This window comes from Heloderma suspectum, chromosome 2 (genome assembly GCF_057233095.1).
Source record: "Heloderma suspectum isolate Gila_16-S chromosome 2, 16-S_ref, whole genome shotgun sequence".
Classification (NCBI taxonomy): domain Eukaryota; kingdom Metazoa; phylum Chordata; class Lepidosauria; order Squamata; family Helodermatidae; genus Heloderma; species Heloderma suspectum.
The window spans coordinates 194263949-194283854 of record NC_139459.1 but is presented as its reverse complement, the minus strand read 5'-3'; the positions used below and the strand labels follow the sequence as shown (position 1 = coordinate 194283854).

The 19906-nt window shown below is 48.7% G+C and overlaps 1 protein-coding gene across 2 annotated transcripts in view; it reads right to left on the bottom strand.

The window, feature by feature from the left end:
• ASIC1 (acid sensing ion channel subunit 1) overlaps positions 1 to 19906 on the bottom strand; it is a 187340-nt gene that overhangs the window by 47903 nt on the left and 119531 nt on the right. The window contains exon 1 of one of the 2 annotated variants that reach the window (XM_084832320.1): positions 5185 to 5841. The exons of the other annotated variant lie outside the window; for it this stretch is intronic. Coding sequence (XP_084688446.1) covers positions 5185 to 5841 — 657 coding nt within the window. Of the gene's footprint in view, positions 1 to 5184; positions 5842 to 19906 lie in introns of those variants that run through there. 2 annotated transcript variants of the gene reach the window in all.

Sequence of the window (19906 nt, the reverse complement as noted above, 5' to 3'; positions counted from 1 at the left end):
TTCCGTCTGTGTTGCGTGGATTGTCAGACACCTTTTGTTCCACTGTCTGCCCATCAACAGAACTGGGTTTGTTGTTGATTTTGCGCAAATGCACATCTGCCTACATTTGCACATGTGAAAATGCACAAATTCCCCCCAAATGCTCATTTCCACACTTTAGCCAAAGGGTGAAACACACATTTTTGGCTAGGTTTTTTAATTTTGCATATTTTTCAATGACGAAATTTGCACAAAATTTGGGAAAGTTAGAAAAGCATTCCACAAGTCCACGGAATCTGCCCAGCAGGAGAAATCCAGTCCACTGTGGAATCTTCAGGTTGGATTCATGAACATCTGAACTCACTGGGTTCCACTGCACATTTCTCCGACACCCCTACCTGGGAGTAAGCTTCACTGAACTTCTAACTGCATGTATTCAACTTGTAAAACACAGAGATCTTCAGCCAGCTGCAATGTAACCTTTAGCTTTGAATTAAAAATGCAAACAATATCTTGCAAACAAGTGTTACCTTACTGTATGAACTACTACTGTGTGAACTTGCTAGGATGAACAAACAAAAATTAAACGCATATCAAGCCTCTGATGGCTTATTTTCCTCATTCTCTGACTTCTTTCATGCTAATGTGTTGCAACCAACAGTAAAACGTGAAAGCCTCATTATCACCTCATTCACTTGCTAGAGCAGATAAATGCCCCTACTCTGAATATAGCTCCGGTGCTGTGCACCCCTATGTTCCCCCTCCACTATACCACTGATTAGTGATCTACACTTCCCAGGAACGTTGTGCACCTTGCCAGTATCAACACCCCCTCTTTTAACTGGGTTCCTCATTCCCTGGGTTGAAACACAAGGTCTTTAGGGCTCCCTATGCTACAACTCATAGGAACATAGACAGCTGCTTTATATCAAATCAGACGATTGGTCCATCTGGCTCACTATTGCTAACAACAGGGCTGCAGAACCTCTTTCAGCCTAAGGGCCAAATTCCATTGCGGAGTGGTTCCTCGGGGCTGCATTCCAGTGGTTGGCAGCTGGGGCCAAAGGCAAAAGGGGTAGGGGGAAAAATACCAGCACATTTTAGCTTAAAGCTCATACTGCCAATAACTAAGCCTTAGGAGAGGCATTGCAATGTGTTATAAGGGGCGGGGGGGGGGGACACCATGTAAACACTGGGGAAACTTCAAAACAACGGTTTGGGAGAAAGGGGTGGGTAAAGGGCCATCTGGGGAACCCTGGAGGGCCAGAGTAAGAGCCAAGGAAGACCAGATCTGGTCCCCAAACCTAAGTCCCCAGGCTTACAACAACTGGCAGTGGCTCTCCAGGGTATTAGACAAGTGTCTTTCTCAACCCTACCTGGAGATGCCGGGGATCGAATGCGGGACCTTCTGCATGCAAAGCAGGTGCTCTGCCACTGAGCTACGGCACACCCCCCCCCCTTTCTAGGGCTCTCACTGTTTGCTAGCATGGATCTCTCCCAGCAATGCTTTCTTTCCATTTCCAAAGGTGCTGCTTCCTTTTGAAATGTGCTGCTTCTGCCATTACCAAGGCCTGTGTTTGTTTCTCTGCCATTACCAAGGCCTGTGTTTGCTGCTTCTCTGCTTTCCTGCTGCTTCTATGGCCACTTGCTACGTTCGGATGGCTATTGTTGCAATTCCTGTTCCTGCTGTGCGCAGAGAGCTTTAATGACAATAAGCAGCTTGGAATTGGTAGCACACAGGGAAGGAGCTACAGGAAGGAACGGCAAGAGTGAAATGGTGTGTTCCCAAAGAGGTGGGATTAGGCCATTCAGCCCCTTTGCTTTGCTACAACAGGTGGACTTTGCAACCTAGCAAGAAAGCTACCACAAATCCGCAACCTAGCAAGAAAGCTACCACAAATGCAGATGAGAGCGAAGTGCTGTATTGCCAACAAGCATTTCTCCACTCACTAGAGGAATAACCCTAGAGACCCGCCACAGCTTGGCCACAAAACTCATTTTCAGATATTCAGCCCTGGAACACATGAAGCGACTCTGAAGGTTATTATTTATTTATTTACTTACTTACTTACTTACCACATTTATATCTTGCCTTTTTTCCTCTTTAAGGAACCCAAGGAAGGATACATAATCCTCCTTCCATTTTAGCCTCACAACAACAATCCTGTGAGGTCGGTTGGGCTGAGAGTCTGACTGGCCCAAAGTCACCCAGTGAGCTTCCATGACTAAGTGGGGACTAGAACCCGGATCTCCCGGCTCCCAGTCCAACACTCTTGCCACTACACCTCTCTGGTTAGAGTACCTCTAACCTCTGGTTAGAGAGTGCATTTCTCACACTACCGAGTACCTACAGCCAATGTCCTCTTATCTGGGATTGGGATTTGAGATGGAAGAGGCAGTGGTGTCCAGGGTGGCTTGGAATTTTTGCATCACCCATTTTAAAAACAAGATCTTATGAAGGGACTGCACTAACTCTTATTGATAAATCTGCACTTCTGAATAAGTAACAAAGCAGGTATGATTGTTCTGTCAATGAGATCATTGGGTCTGACCCAGTGGCTCAGGGCTAAACTAGACAGTGAGGTTAATTGCAATGTTAAGGTACATTGGCTTGTGTTATGTAATTAGCAGGCGCTATTTGTATTTCAAGGGATGCTCCCATTGGCACCAATGGAGTTGGAAGGATGGATGGAACCTCCCTGCCTTGCTGAGGGCAGCCATTCTTCAGATGCACCCAAAGAACAATCAGGGAGAGAGGTAGGGTTGTCAGCTTTTTTGTTTGGTAGGACTCCTGTGCATTAAAAGCAGTGTGCATGCCATGCATGAATACTACTGGATTTCCTCCATTCAGAAATCATGCTGTTCCTTTTTTTTTTTTTTTTAACTGGCTCTGCTCCTGTGCCTTTAGCAGCAAACTCCCCATAGCAAATCCCAGTAGAAATAAGTTGGCCTGTCAAGCGATTCATGTATTTATTTTTTTGTCTATTAACTCTCTTGCTTTTAACTGATTACCATACATATTACATTTTCTTCCAATACAGAGGCTTTTCAGTAAAGACAGTTGTTTCTCTTTACAACATAACAAATAACTTATTATAAGGAAAACCCTCTCCAGCACATTGCCTAAACCAGAATCAGAAGATGTGTACGCAGATGTCTCATACTAATGTATCTCAAGGGCCAAGACACTTTTCTGCAGGTGAAGGCACCAGATAATTCACTTTTTAATATCTGTGGGCAAGAAATTGATCAGTTGTACAGATTCATTGGCGGAAGCTTTCAGTGTAGGTCAGGGCAGTCTGTGGAGGACTGATCTTTCAGAACAGGGTGCCTAGGTAGAAGAGTACAGATCCTCCATCAGTTGGACTTACTGAATCATGAATGCAGGCCCTCCTAAAATAGCCAGGCACAAGTGGGTGGTTTGGGTTGGTATTAGGAGGACTTTTCTGTACAAAACCAGTTGTGCAGTGGTACACTTTGAAGTGCAGGCACTCATCAGGATAGTCCCCAAGGACAGTCCAGAAATTCAGGCAACTGTGTTGATGTATCATATAAGTATTATAATATGATGTATTCGATGTGTCTTTTGTAAAGCTGTTGGGTCTTAATAACCCATTTGGGACCAAGCCATCGCAAAATGCTTGGGGATAGCTCACAATGACATATCCTTGCTGAGAAAATCTATTCTCCCCCACCCCCAGCACACACACACACACACACACACACACCATGCAGCAGGGAATGCAGCTAAGCTCAAAGTGGACAGGGAACCTTGAGTGGGTGGCAGATGATGTCATTGCCCCTGCAAATCAAAACAACCCAGCGCTTCGACCCTGTGAGCCCTGGCTCCACTACATCACTGTACAGAACTAGAAGGAAGGTAAGAAAGGAGAACTTTCAGTGTAGACTCTCACTGCTAAAACCTCTACTGAGACCAGTCCCACCTTTGGGCAGGGGGAGGAGGCCCACTTGAGCCTGCAGATTTTGAGGTACCATCAATGGGCTCCAAAATGTCACATATTTACCCATTATTACAACCACAGGAATGGGGAATCATTTGGATTTTTTCCCCCTCCAGCACAAAATCTTCTTTGGCCAGTCTGTTTTCTAAGTATTATGAACATATAACCTAATTGCTAAAGACTGGCTTTTGCTCCTGTCGCTCAACAAAATCAGGTTAGCATGCAATCCTATGCACACCTATCTGAGAGTAAGTCCAACTGAACTCAATGGGCCTTACTTCTGAGTAGGCATGCATGAGATTGTGGTCGGTTCTTTGAACGTGAGCTATTCCTGACCCTGACAGAGCTGCTTAGGCTGTAGCATGTCACCCCCAACCTCTTCTGTCTGCAAAGAGCATGCAAAGGTAAACAGAAAATACTAGCATCTTAGGAAACTCTTAGTTGAAGAGGAGACTTCTTTTGGGTGAGAGTGTGTTTACGTGCCCTCCAACCAGTAGGTAATACTCTCTAGTCTGGCTTCTATTGACACTGTCCCTAGTGCACCACCTAAAAGTAATCTCTGCCTTTGCTAATAATGTCAAGACAACCATGTTTCTCTTTACTCTTTATTAACTGGAACACACACAGGTTCCTTGTGAAGCAGACAGTAGGAGCGCCCTGCTTCACAAGGAACCTGTGTGTGTTCCAATTAGTACTGGAGACAGATCCAAACCTCTGCTGGCTTCTATATTTTCACAAAAATAGGGGAACAGCCACTGCTGTTTCTTCATCCCAGTCACCCTTCTGTTTTGCACGTAGCACAGTCTAATCTAGCCTTCCACAACCGGGAGCCTTCCAGATGTGCTGGGCTACAACATAGTAGTAGTAGTAGTAGTAGTAGTCCAACTTATCTGCAAGGCACCTGGTTGGGGAAGGCTAGTCTAATCCAATTAAGGCTGCAATCTTAAGCAAACTTGCTAGGGATGAAATCCCATTGATTTCAACAGGACTGACTTTAGATTAAACATACATCGGGTTGCACTGTAAGTCTGCACTCCATCTTAAGATGGTTGTAACCTGCAGATTTTAGGGCCTTTCTATCTTTCATTCTGGGAAGCTCAAAAGCTTGCTCATGACTTTCATTGGTCCTAATGAAGGTATTACTGTCCCAGCTTGACAGACAGTAAGGAAGCCCACACCCAGGAACCTCAACAAATCTTCCCCTGGCCAGCACTGGCACTAGAACTGTTGCAAGACCACTCACCTCAACAAAATCATCAGGCCTGCAGGCTTCGCCACGGTACCTACAGGCCAGCAACATGTCCTTGAACTGGTGGCTGTTGCGGTCATAAAACTTATACAGATTGAGAGGCTCATCAGGGACCTCGAGGCTGGGCGGGGCCAGTGGGAAGCCTGCTTCCAAGTAGGCACCAACGTCGTAGCCCACGAGTGGTGAAATATAGGACAGGTCGTCATAGGTGAGCTGAGTCACCCGGATCCGGTTGATGTTGCAGAATGTGATGGCAGGGAAAGTCATCTGGGGACTCTCCATCTCATCCAGCAGTGTGACGTGATGATACTCCAGGTAGAAGAAGATCCGCCCAGCTACCTGGGACAGGAAAATGGACAGCGAGATCAGGAATGCAGCTGCCCAGAGGGTCTGGCGCACCCCAAAGCCACCCTCTACAAAGATATGGTTGGCTCCGTGCAAGGTGCAGCTCCCGGCAAAGGTTGCCAGATTTGGAGCAGTTCCTTCCTCTTCCTCCTCCAGTTCCAGTTCCTCTTCATTATCCTCCTCCACGACTTCTGGTTCCTGCTGGTCACAGAGGGATTTGTCGCCACTGCTGTCCGCTGCACACTTGACTGTGTGTTTCTCTTGGCTTGAAGAGAACGAGATGGTGCAGAATATCTGGATGGGCATCTTGGACCCCCCAGGGCCCCTTTAATTAGCCCCCCTCCCCAGCTGCAGGACTCCACAAGGACTTCTTGGTGCTGGATGTTCGAGGTGGATTGTCAAAAGGCAAACAGGGAAGAAAGAGAGGGACAGAAAGAAGGCTGAAGAGATATGGAGCTGGTGTCAGAAAGAGAGGAGGAGAGAAAGGTCAGGAAAGAAAGGAAGGCTAGGAAGACTTTAAAAAAGGGAAGGAAGGCTTCTAAAAAAGGAGAAATGGGGCAGAAATTAAGAAGTGCAATGAAGAAAATAAAATGGATCCAGAAGAAAGAGAATTCAGGAGACGTATGGCAAGGAGAAGGGATGGGATGAGCTGACACCCTAGGCAGCCTCTGAGACCCCAAAGCTCTTCCAAATCCAGCATCCAGAATCAGATGCTTCCCTGACTCCAAAAGCTTCCATTCTCTGACATCCTGCTCCCAAGTTGGGAGTTTGTGGCTGTGCTGTACCGAGCGGCTGTTCCCTTGTGCCAGTGCCGGCTGCTGGTCAGGGATGTGTTAGTGCACAGCCTACAGCAGCGCAGAAGTCAGACCCTGACGCGTAGGACAGGGCCTACTTAATAATTCATCAGCTTCCTTGGTATCTGTGTTGGGGTTGGGACGTGCTGGGGGAAGGACAAGCATCTCTCCACCCCACCCCTCCCCACCACCCGAAGCCTACAGAAGCCAAGGTGGCTGGTGCCAGATTATTTCCTGCACCCAGCATGTTGCTGCCTGTTCCAGCCTCGCGCAGCTGTTCCTATGTGTCTCTAGAATGGGAAGATACAGGAGCCTCTAAACAAAACTGGCTTTAGAATATTACGTGGATATCGAAAATCCAGCATTTGGGGCTTTCAAGAGATAGTTTGTGGCCTCTGAAATTGCAAATGGCTGCATGTCTTGGGTAGGGATGCCGCCAAAACTTGGAATTGGTTGGTTTGTAGTAGGTTGAATCCATTAGGTTTGTAATTCCTAAATTTGTAGCAAGCCTGGACTTTGATCTAACAAACTTTATTATTTTCGTAATGCAAACCAAGATTGATTACAAGTTTATTGATATGTCCTGTCCCTGTGCGGTCTGCATGACTATGCATTCAGAGGCCACCATTCTGCACATGCTCTGATGTTGGTTGATGTAACCCTTTACTTTCTGAAGGGAATGGGAATGCCCCATTTGCCATACACATGCAATGGTTTTACTTATCTCCTTTTGTTACACTTTGCCCAAACCTTTGGATCTCAAACCATGCAACAAGCATCACATTCAACTTGACTGGATTCCTCCCCAGCATGCTGTACATTTCTGCATCTGCCCATTGTGCCACAGCTGCTACCTCTGCCCCTGCTAGCGACTCCATCTCCCTCAACTATAGCAATGTCATGATGCACAAATTTGGGCAAAAAGCCACATTATGCATGCTACATTCCCAAGATGGACATGTGCAAGAATTCACACAAGTTTCAAGACCTCACATTAACTTTGGTCCTAACTTGCAATACTGGATATCCAACAGGTAAGTTTGCCCATCACTAGCCTTGGGTTTATACCTAACCAATATGGGGGGGTCAACGCACCCTAAATGATCTCATGCCATCCATTATCATGGAGACAACATGGGGTTCCATGGATTCCAGACTGCCCAGTAACCTACCTGGGTTTGCACTGGAGGGAGGACATGTGGCCTTCCAAACCCTCCTCAGTCCCAAACATCTGGGCTTTGTGCCCTAGGAAGGAAGAGGACCACCAGTCTCAAATGACTTCCCCTCTTCAATTAAGCCCCATTTGTTGTGAGATAACCTAATGCTGGTTGCTTCCACACAAACACCTTTGCTGGTGATGAGTAAATCAGAGCATCAATCACTCACCTACCATGAAGATTACCAGGATTGGCACAGGGGAAAGAGACAATCTGATGGGCTGAAGGCTCTGCCTCCAGCGGCAAATTTGGATACAATTTATGGGAGACAACTTTTGCCCAACAAAACATTGCATCGGCAATGGACATGGACGGGTGGAGCACTTCCATGATGGGGTATCTGCTCTGGAGACCCTGAGTGCTGCCTGCACGATGAGTGGCATTCTGTAGTGGGCACCTCCTCACTACAGCCAGAGAGGAGGACGAGGACGACTAGGTGTGTTGAGTGGAGGTCAACCCGTGATGGCGGGGATGGGCGACAGCGTCTTTTGCCTCATATGGCAGTCTTGCCTGCTGCAAACCTGGACATGAGCTTACCATTATCTTGGGACATAAAAGGGGCGGGCAAATGGCCCCCTCACACTGAACATGGGGGGCAGCAAGATGGCACTTGTTGGCCGCACCCCTCCCTCCGGAGCCGTGCATTTGGCTTTAGCACGAAGGGGCCCCCGTGCACTTACAGACAGGCATGTGTAGGGGCTCCACAGTGTGGACTGCAGCTTTAATTGGCCGTGGCTCCTGCTTGTGTGGAAGAACCCCTAGGGCAGAGAGAAGGACATGTGCAGGGGCCCTTTATGCTGGCATCAAACACACGTCTGCTGGGAGTATGGACGGAGGGCGCATCAGTGTCATGGCTTGTATGTATGATCCCAATCCCCTTTGCATGTTCAGTACAGATCAGCTGGGTTGGGCGAACACCCCTAACATCACTGTCCATCTGATCCTGCTCTAAAGCACTCCAGCTGCTGACTGCGGCCCTGTTATTGCTCAGCACTTGGCCAACGGAGCTAAGAAATTATCCTTGGAATGTTCAAATACTGTCCTAGCAAAGCCATGGCACACCTCTTTGTCATTAGGCCTATTCTAGTATTGCCAGCTCCTTTCCTAAGGGAGGCCCTGTGTTTTAAACTTCAGGAGCAGCATGACACCATGCTCAGCTGGTACAACTTTACCTTTCCCAGAGCTACAGTTGCAGGAAAACCTGCTCCTGTTAAATTGCAGGCTATCATGCCGTAGCTAAAGACACAGGAGCTCTGTCAAGAAAAAAGCTGACAACGTTAATCTGCTCAGTAACAAGAAGAAAACTGCTCACTGGAATAGCAAAGGCATGCATGGGCTAAGGTTGCCAACCGACCAGAGAAAAATGGCCTGGCCTGGTCCTGGGCCTTTAGCAGTAGCTTGATCTGCAGGAATCAGCAGGCAGAGCTTTTGTGGCATGGAGATAAACATTATCATGGGTTAATGTCTGCAGATCAAGATGCTGTTAAAGGCACAGGAGCAGGGACTGTTAAAAAAAAGTTGGCACCCCTAGCTCAGCAGGGTCAGCAGAGAGGAACAAGAAAGGGCAGGGGGGCTTGGATCCTGCAGGGTTGATTCTGAGGAAGTGAATGGTGAATTGCTAGCTCAACATTTTAGAAAAAAGGGAGAGTGTTCCAGGTATGGCTGTTTATTTTATCGATGTCCTATGAACTTGGGGGGCTCTGAAATATGGGGTGTCCATTTTATGCTATGGAGCTATGTGTGGAATAAGGAATCATCCTTGAGAATAAGAAATATCCCTTAACACAAAGGACATCTGATGACTACTCACAAAAAGAATTGCTGCTGCAGATTTGGAAGTCGGGACAAGCCGGCAGAATGAACCTATAAGCTGCAGACAGCTTTGCCAATGAAGCCCCTGCTCCCTGCTCCCTCCCCCCTCCCTCTCCAGGCTCTGCAGCCTTCTCTTCCTCCATACCCTGTGGTTTCTTTTCCCTGCACTTGGCGGCCCATTAGCAGTGGCCACAAAGTAGCTTCCAGCAGCTTGGTCACTGCCGCCCAACCATAAAGGGGAATGAGAACATGCAAACTGGGCAGCGCTTCTGGGCCAGGGGGAAGTGGTCGGGAAATTGACTTTTTCCTTGGCCACTGCCAGCTCAGCAGAATTGAAGCTCTGTGCATCCTGTTGGCTTAACTGTTTGTGAACTCGACCCCCCTCTCCCCCTGCCACCAGCTGACTGGGGACACTTGATCTCCACCTGCTGGATATACCAACATGGGAAGAATTGATGTGGATGGGACATTGGGAGCTGCCTTATACCATTGGTCCACACTGACTGGCAGCAATGGCTCTCCAGGGTTTCAGACAGGATTCTTTCCCAGCCCTACTTGGAGATGCCGGGTATTGAACCTGGGACCTCCTGCAGGCAAAACAGGGGCTCTGCCGCTGGGCTACTGCCCTTCCTGTTGCCTCTTTGGAAACAAACAGGGTCTCTTGTGGGTCATCACTCAATGGCGGAGCACGTACTTTGCATCTAGAAGCTCCCCAGTTCAGTCCCTGGCATCTGCAGTGTAAAAATGACTTCAGTGCCACCTGTTCCTCCTGGAGGGACCATATAAGCTGGCTGGCTGAGGTGGCTTGGGAGAGCCAGGATTGGTAAAGGGGATGTTTTGTTTTGATTTTTGTTTAACTGTTGGTGGGGGGTGGGTTTTTTGTTGTGTTTTTAGGGGTGGGTAGCCTGCCTGATAGGCAGAAGCAAGGGCGCATATGTCCACCTGACGGAGGCAGTGGGGGGGGAGTGTTGGGAGCCAGAAGATACAGAGGCTGGGCAGCAAGTGCTCGCAGAGCGCTAGGGGCAGGCCATGCCAGGTAAGGGGAACAAGGGAGAGATGTGTAATATCTGTCCCCTGTTCTGGCCTGTCCAGAGCCAAAGGATGGCTGGGGGACAGGTGATTCCATCCTCTGGCCTTCGGTTGCTGCTCTGCAATGCCAGGTCTGTTACCCAGAAAACATCCCTCATCCATGACATGATCCGGGATGAGGGTGCAGACCTGGAATGTATTACGGAGTCCTGGCTGGCTGAGGCCGCTGCTCCAACTCTGGCAGCCATGTGCCCAGCCAGGTTTTCGTACGCACAGCAGCTGAGGGCTGGGGATCGGGGAGTGGCTGTTATCTCCCGGGAGTCCTTGGTCTTCACCAGACCCCCTCTCCGGGAGACCAAGGTTGCTGAGTGCATGTACTGGAGGCTGGGCCCGAAGGGCAGTCTGGGGATTCTGCTCATGTACCGCCCACCCCGCTGCATGACTGACTCCCTGGCTGAGGTGCTTGAGGTGGTCTCTGATGTGCGTGTGCAGTCCCCTAACTTATTGGTGTTGGGGGACTTCAATGTACATTCAGAGGCCGTCCTCACAGGGGCACCTCGGGACTTCATGGAGACCATGGCTTCCTGGGAGCTGCACCATCTTCCAACTGGGCCCACCCATGCAGCCGATCATGCACTAGACCTTGTATTTGTTTCTGGAGAAGTGGAGAGTGATCTCGAAGTGGGGGTATATCCACCACCCCCTTGTCATGGTCAGATCACTATCTGGTGACGCTGGACTACTCGGTTCCATAACCCCTCCGCAGGGGTGGAGGACCCATTAAAACGGTCTGCCCCAGGCACCTTATTGGGGTCACGAAGAGTCGGACATGACTGAACAACAATAAAGGTGCCTTGTGGATCCAAATGGATTCCTGAAAGCACTTGGGGATTCTCTGGAGCACGCAAACGGCCACTCGGTCGAGGCCTGGGTGGGTGGGTGGGTGGCTGGAATGCTGCAATCACTGGGGCACTAGATTGGGTGGCTCTGAAACGCCCTGTCCCCCTGAACAGGGTTCGAACTGCGCCATGGTTTAATCCACGGTTATGAGCCCTGAAACAGGAGGCGAGATGGCTAGAGCGCTGGTGGCGGAAGTCTCGCTCCAAAGACGATCGGACGCGGGCTAGAGCTGTATCTTCAACCTATCATGTGGCAATGAAGGCAGCAAAAAATACTATGCTGCCCCTATCGCGTCCGCAGAGTGCTGTCCCAGGAGGCTGTTCCAGGTGGTCCGGAGCCTGGTTGGTCCAGTTGCTCCAGAACCACTGGACCATTCTAAGGCCTCCTGTGAGGCCTTGGCAAGGCACTTTGCCGATAAAATTGATCGGATTAGGAGTGTTATTCCGTGTGCCGTGGATACAGTTAGTGAGGTGGACTGTGGCAAACCAGTTTTGTGGGATCGGTTCCAGCTTCTTCCTTCTGATGAAGTGGACAAGGTGCTTTCATCTGTAAAGCTGACCACCTTCTTATTTGATCTTTGCCCATCTTGGCTCATTATGAGCTGCAGAGATAGATTGGGTGAGGGGATCAGGGCGGTGGTGAATGCCTTGAGAGTGATGCCATCAGCCCTCAAGGAGGCAGTGATAAGACTGCTCTTAAAGAAGCCCTCCTCGGATCCCCAAATTTTGAACAACTTTCGCCCAGTCTCGAATCTGCGATTTTGGAGCAAGATCATAGAGCGGATGGTGGGGATGCAGTTGAAGGCACACTTGGAAGAAGCCGATTATCTAGATCCATTTCAATCGGGCTTCAGGTCTGGGCATGGGACAGAAACGGCCTTGATCGCTTTGGTGGATGATATGAGGAGGGCTTTGGATAGGGGTGAATGCTCCTTCCTTGTTCTCCTCGACCTCTCAGCAGCTTTTGATACTGTTGACCACGGTATCCTCCTGGACCGCCTGGAAGGGTTGGGCATTGGAGACACCGTATTACGGTGGTTCTGGTCCTTCCTCTCCGGCAGGTACCAGAGGGTAGCGCTGGGAGAAGAGGTGTTGGACCCATGGCTGCTCACATGTGGGGTGCCACAGGGTTCCATCCTCTCCCCAATGCTATTTAACATCTATGTGAAGCCGCTGGGGGCTATCATCAGGAGGTTTGGGGTGCAGTGTCATCAATATGCAGATGACATGCAGCTCTACCTCTCATTCAAATCTTCACCAGGGTTGGCCATGGAATCCCTGTCTAAATGTCTGGAGATGGTGAGTGGCTGGATGGGGAGGAATACGCTGAAACTGAACCCTGACAAGACCGAGGTACTTCTGGTGGGAGACAAGAGTAGGTTGGGGGATGTTGACCTGGTGTTGAATGGGGTATGGCTACCCTTGAAAGACCAGGTCTGCAGCCTGGGGGTCATTTTAGACTCCCAGCTGTCCATGGAGGCTCAGGTATCAACCGTGAGCCGGACAGCGTTGTACCAACTCCTTCTGATACGGCGGCTCGCCCTACCTTCCCGACCATCTGCTCCCATCAGTAGTACATGCCCTGGTCTCCTCTCGTCTAGAGTACTGTAATGCGCTCTACGTGAGGTTACCCTTGAAGACGGTTCGGAAGCTGCAGCTGGTGCAGAACGCAGCAGCTCCCCTGATTAAAGGCAGCCGCCAGCGTGATCACATCACTTCAGTGCTGAAGGAGTTGCACTGGTTACCAGTTGTTTTCTGGGCCAAATTCAAGGTGTTGGTTTTGACCTTTAAAACCCTATGCAGTTCCAGCCCAGCCTATCTCAAGGAGCGCCTCCAGCAACACCAGACAGGCTGCTCAACAAGATCAGCCTCGGATGGCCTTCTCTCTGTCCCATCAGCCAGGACAGCTAGGCTGGTGAGGATGAGGGAGAGGGCCTTCTCTGTGGTGGCCCCCATTCTGTGGAACTCCCTCCCTAGGGAACTCCACCATGCCCCCTCTTTAATGAGCTTCCGCCACGCATTAAAAACGTGGTTGTTCAGGCAGGCATTTGGGGTGGGTTAGGGTATTTTTAAATAATGTTTTAATGTATAATTTTACTGTTTTAGATTGTACCATTGTACATCGCCCAGAGTGGCTGGGTGGCTGGCCAGATGGACGATTAAGAAATTTAAGAAATAAAATAAATATATTCAAGCCCGTGGGCAATCCCAATTCGAGATGTTGGAAATTAACTGCCTCTCCCTGGGCTAGATGGACCAAAGGTTTGACAGAGAGTAAGGCAGGTATATATACTATAAACAAAGCACTGGTTAGCCATATCAAAGACAAGGGACTGTAACTTAAGGGAGAGTGTATGCATTGAATGTACTGCACCACCCTCAAACTCAGGAACTTCAGCTATGGGTTTGGGATGCTGGATTAGCAATGGCAGGGATCACACCAAATGATGGTGTAAACTCAAAGTTAATTTGTTCTTAAGAGTTTTTAAATGGTTAGTAGGCACAACAATGTGGCGCCAATGAACAGCTTTGGATGCATCAGAGAGCCTTGGGTGCAAACAGGGCTCTCTGTTTGTACACAAGGGGGGGGGGGAACGCTGCCTAGCATTCAGGTGGAGCCAAGTAAGCTTCCTTTTAGCCTGGGTTCCTTGTATATAAAAAGACTAGCATGTTCAGTATATTCTGTAGTAGTGGTGGTGGTCTCATTCTGTTAGAAGCCTGTCCTGATTTGTTCTGCTGTTTTATACTTCCGGCTGCTTAGCCAGGGGGCTGTTTATGACTCAGTACGGTTTGCCAAGGCCTTCACTTTCAGGATCCAGTGTGCTTTGTTCAGCTGCTTTTGCTAACACTAGGCCAGATAGGAAAACCATCTTTCTAAAAAAACAACTGAGTTTAAGATCTGCTGTTAGCTAAGGCTTATGGTACTGGGACATCTGAACAGTTGGTCTGGCTTCCTTTGATTTTGGGTGAAAAGTCATGCAGGGCAAAAGGGACCGCTTAACAAAACTCTTTAACAACCTTAAAACAGAACGTTCACCCACTCAGGGACTGAGAGAGAGAGACCCAGCCCCTAGTTTTCGAACTAGATTAATATTTTAGCTCTGTTTATGACCAATTGCTTCCTTGGCCATACTTGGAGAGTAGAAACAGGTATCACTCTGTGTGTGTGTGTGTGTGTGTGTGTGTGTGTGAGAGAGAGAGAGAGAGAGAGAGAGTAGGGATGTATGAGAATTTTGTTCCTGTTTGCAAATCACGCAAATATGTCCTGTTTGGAGCCTTGAATGCAAAAGCGAGCAGGAATGCAATTCTCAGGAAAATTTTGTAATTTCTCGAACTTGCATTTGCAAGTGCACAGAAAATGTGCACTTGTGTAAATGCACATCCCCCACCCATCTGCATTTTCATGCTTCAGCCTATAAGGAATATGTGAACTTTTCCCAATTGAACATACACATTTGTCCCGCTTAGCAAAAAAAGAAAAGATGCCCGCATTTGAAGATGTGAACGAGGTGAACTGAGCTTCAAGGAAGAATTCAGAGAACCTCAACAAGCCTGAACATCTCATGTTTGCCCATCCCTATATGTGTGTGTGCGTGTGTATGTGTGTGAGTGAACAGTTTAGATCCCTCCCTTACCAGTGTCAATGATGCAGTCTGAAGCCCTCTAAATCAAAGCATTTTAATGCTCAGTTGAAACACGCACAGCCATAGATGCCTCACTGAGTTGAGGAACTCTGTTCCAGGGCTTACTCCTCTCACCGTTTGAATGGCTGCTTGATTGTGAGCCTGCAATAAGGAAAGCATTGCGTGCTCTTCCTTTTATACCTCTATTGTTTGCTGGCTTTAAAGAGCCACTGATGATCATCCACTCACTTTGGCCTAAAGGGGAAAACTAGGCATTGGAGATCTCTTCAAGAAATACAATACATCAAGCTGCTTCAATGCCTTGTAGTAGGGAAGGGCTGCTCAGATGCTGAGACATCACAAGAGCATTGACTGATTGTTCTGTAGCTGCTTGAAATGGATGCGGAAACTTCAATGCTTATCCAGCAAGAGCCAGTCTTCTTTGACTGAATCAGTGAATCCATTGTCAGGGCTCCAGAAGGTTATATAAGAGCACTGGAAACAGAGGTGGACATCAACTGTAGCAAAGGACAGGTAGGATGCTAATTATTGTCATCCAAGTTAGGGATGATGCCAAGAGACCCCTGCAAAAAAGGCTTGACCTCTTCTCTTGCCTTTTGCAGCAGCTTGAAATGCAAAAATCAGCCAGTGATGCTTCTCGTGATGCACAGGTAAGCATGATTGCCTACTAACATCTGCAGATCAAGCTGTTGTGGAGGAGTTAGTAAGAAAATTGGCAGCTCTTACCCCAGTCCTACAGAATCGGAGGCAGCACGGGCAATAAGCTAGCGTTGGTCTCAATAATGTAGCTTCTGCAGAATCTTAGCCTTAACCAAGGAGGCTGAGAACTGTTTGGCTTTGCTCCCTGCCTGGGGAATCTCTCTCCCAGCGATGGGGAACAAGTGGGCCTCCAGGTGTTGTTGGACTGGATCTCCCATCATCTCTTATTATTGGCTATGCTGGCTAGGGTGGATGGGAGTAGTAGTCCAACACCATCTGGAGGGCCACACATTCCACACTCCTGCTCTACATCTTTCAGCTCAGCGTGGCAGTCTAGGGCAGCTGCTATGTGTCCTACTTTATACAGGACAGTCCTCCATTTGATGGGCTGTCCAGTCCAAACTGGGTTTAAAGATAAAGAACCATAAGAAGGGAGAGCAGCAGGAGCCTTTAGGTTGCCCATCAGCACTTAGCACCTGAGTAGGCACTCAGCTCATCTGGTCCCAGTCTTCCCAACTTGTACTGTATTTCTGTTTAAAGTACAGTAATTTCTAAACTTGCATCTACACCTATAAAAGATCACATAAAAATCTGCCCTCTTTTGTCCTCTCTTTGGGCAATACACTCCATTTCCTCTTTTGGGTGATATGTACATGGCCACTCTAGATGGCCCAACGATTATGCCGGCCTCTGCAGCTCTGAGGGGCCCCAAGAGGTCCCACAGGAAGTATTGATTCATTGTTTTCAGTGAGAGGGCTCACAGCCGCACCCTCTGAATGAGCTCTATTCAGACAAGCCAGAGGTGTTTTGCTGGTGGGGAATCCCAAAGCCCTAGGAGGCTGTGGAGGGTGGTGGCTCTGAAGTGGGGCAGTGACATCAGAGCACCTGGGATAGCTCCTTCAGAGTTCTGACTGACACCCGGAGCCGATTCACCACCCCACGGACATCGGAGCCCCAGCCTCCACTGCTAAGAGGGCTTGTGTTTGTGTGTGTCGCCATCAGCGCTTCCTTTAGTAGCAGACTGGCAGGAAGAGGAGGAGGATCTGCCACCTATCAGGGGGTCATTTGGGGGCCCTCCTGTTGCATGCCCCCTCAGACCTGCACTCCTTGGACTGGCCCTGGTGGCTCCGCTGCTGAACAATTGCGTATCCCTGGCTTGTTTGCACTTCTGTCTGCCCTGAAGCAGAGGCGCTGAGCAAGAGCAGCCTAAAAATGGAACTGCTCTGAAGGCTGGCAAAATGGGCGGGACAGAAACAAACCAGAAATAAGGAAAACAAGCCACAGTTCATTTGTTTGTCTTTAAGACAGTTCATGGTTGAAGCAACAAACCATGTTTAAAACCTAAACCATGGCTTTGCGTTATGTGCAAATGCAGCCAATGTATCATGGAAGAGAATTTAGTGTATACCTGTGCCTCCACTTCCCCTGCACACCTTTCTTCCCCCCTGCCAGTAAGTAACTGTTTGTAGACGAGCTAAATTCCCCCACTCCAGGATAGGTATTCTCCATTTTCCTGTCTTTGGGCACTGGTGTTCTCAGAGCAAGAAAAAGCCTGCATTCATCTCCCAGGTTCCCTGGAATGTCTTTGTTCTGATTCCAGCCACAGTGCCTGCTGCTTTTAGTACAATGGGCCCTGCTGACGCATTAAGGTGGGCACTTCTGGGGCACCTTAATGGTGCATTTGGTAGTGAGTATTGCATTAAGCCAAATGCGCTTCAGGAGGTGGAGGGAACCGATGTCTGGAACCTTTAAGTAATTGAAGTTGGGGAAAGTCTTCAGAGGCTGGGGAGGGCATTGCTGTAATGAGAACACTCCATCACAGGCCGGCCGGCAGCCTGACACACGGCTCAGCTCATGCAGCAGCAATGGAGAATTACGGCTTGCTTCCAGCACTCAGTGTCTGGGCTGAGAAGGCAGGCTTATGAGAACGGAGGGGAAGACAGCACAGAGATGGATTTCACATTCTCCATTGGCAAAACATTGCTCTTATACAGCTCTTTGAGTTACAGAGAGAGAGAGAGAGAGAGAATATACACTCACACACACATGCATTAATTCCTCTGGTGTTTGAGCTAAACTGTTTTCCTCTTGTTTAATCTGTCAGTTCTTAGTTTCTCTGCCTCAGTGCACAGGATGAACGTCTGTTCCTTTTGATATAGGGTTGCCAACTGTCTTGGAAGGCAACATTTTCTTACCTGCATGGGAGCTGGAGCCCACTTGAATCAAGAGACGGGGGCCTGGGGGCAGAATTTGGTAATAAAGCACTCTGTTCACCTAGGCAGAGGTGGACAACTTGCGGCCCTCCTGATGTTCTAGCTTACAACTCGTATCTGCCCTAGCCAGCATAGCCAATGGTGAAGGATTATGGAAGTTGTAGGCCAAAAATAACTGGAGGGCCACAAGTTGCCCACCCCTGACCAAAGGAGTACGGCTACTGCATGTGCTTACAAATTCTTTGCCCCCAAGGAATAGCATGCACACATGATATCAGGTCATCACCGCCACCCCCACAGGCAGACCCAACACAATGCATAATCCAGTTGTGTCACACAAGCATCAAGCAAAGACTAAAAGTGTGTAACTCAGCAGACTATGTCCAAAGTCACATCTACAACACACACATACATGCAGCACTATTATTACGGAATTTCGAAGACCTTCTAGAAAACATAATCTCGTTTCAGAAAGGGGAATGCTGAGGCTGGGAAGAAAGCCTTCTCTGTCTGTTGTGCTCCTACACACACAGGACATGTACATTCACTTTTAGCATGATCCTAAGCGTGATCCTTTTGCCGACAGGAAGCTCTGGCGTGGGCTGGTCCATGAAGTCACGAAGAGTCAGAAGTGACTGACCGAATAAACAACAAGAAGCATGTTTTACCCAGATGTAAGTCCCACTGGGCTCATTAGGACTTCCTTGCATGCACACAGTCTCTCCTCTCTCTCGGGAGGCAAGGGGAGATGTGTGTATGCAAGAAAATCCTCATGAACCCAGTGAAGGAGGAGCAGGTGCTGTGGTGGACTCTTGGAACAGGCTGGGTGTGAGCAGCAGCAAGGCTAGCAGCTGTGGAAGCTCAAAAAGCAGAGGAAGCCAGTCAAGATGGTCTCTCCTTGCCACTCATTTGCCCTGCGTGCTGTTCTCCTTCCACACCACCGCTGCCAAGTGAGCAAGGCAGCCAGTCACGACCAGCCAGACACCTCCACCCCATGACTTCAGTCCAATGGCGAGGCTAGAATGACAACAGCTGGGACACAGTGGGTGACCTTTAGAACTTTATGAGTGGGGCCCAAGCCCATTGCCCACACTCACTTCCAGGCCTCCCAGACTCCCCCTGCCCAATACACGTATGCAAACATATGTGTGCAAAATACACTTTATATATACACACACACACACACACACACACTGAAATTATTGGGGAAGGGACTAAATGTGGGAAGACAATGGGGCGGGGGGCAGATATCCCAAAGCCACCAGACTGGTTATATTATATTCCAATTGCTTGGCAACCGTATTAGGTGGTGAAAGCTAGTGCATCATAGTGGCTAAGAAATTGCTCTTTGAACTGGGAAGCCCCCCAGTTCAAATCTCACCTTTGCCACAAGCTCACTATGAGGCCATAGACAAGCCCCTCAACCTCAGACTTGCTCTATCTGTAGTATGGGGATAATCATACTGGCATGCTGCTGTACGTATTATGGGTTCAATCTGATATCACACTAGCGGAAGTCCGCTAGTATGACGGGACTTTCTCTTCCCCACTGCAGCCCTCCACACCACCTTAAAATCTGCTCCTGAGAGGTTCTCAGCCCTCCAAAGCAGATGTGGAGGGCTGCTGGGGGTGGGCAAAGTGCCCCCTCCTAGTTCCGCTGATGGAACTGCTTCCATCAGTGGAATGAGAGTGCTGGATCCAGCCCTATAGAAATAACGTATGTGAAGTACTCTGAAGTCTGAATACTTGAAATGCTTTATTAGGTGACATCCTTTTAAATATCTGAAAATGGTCAACAAATCTCACCTTAATTTTCTCCAAGATTACAGGTGGCGGCGGTGGGGGGGTCTGCCCAAGGCCCTTAGGAAGTGACTTAGCAAGAGCTGGCATTTGTGCCAAGTACAACATTGCATACCGGCTCCTTTACACTGAATCCCTCAGGAAAACATCAACAAGACGTGGAGGAACTGCCTTGACATGGCAGGACTACTCTCTACTGAGCGTAACCAATGATCCATCTAAAGATAACCCTTAGTGGCAGCATTTACAGAGCACATTTCAAGA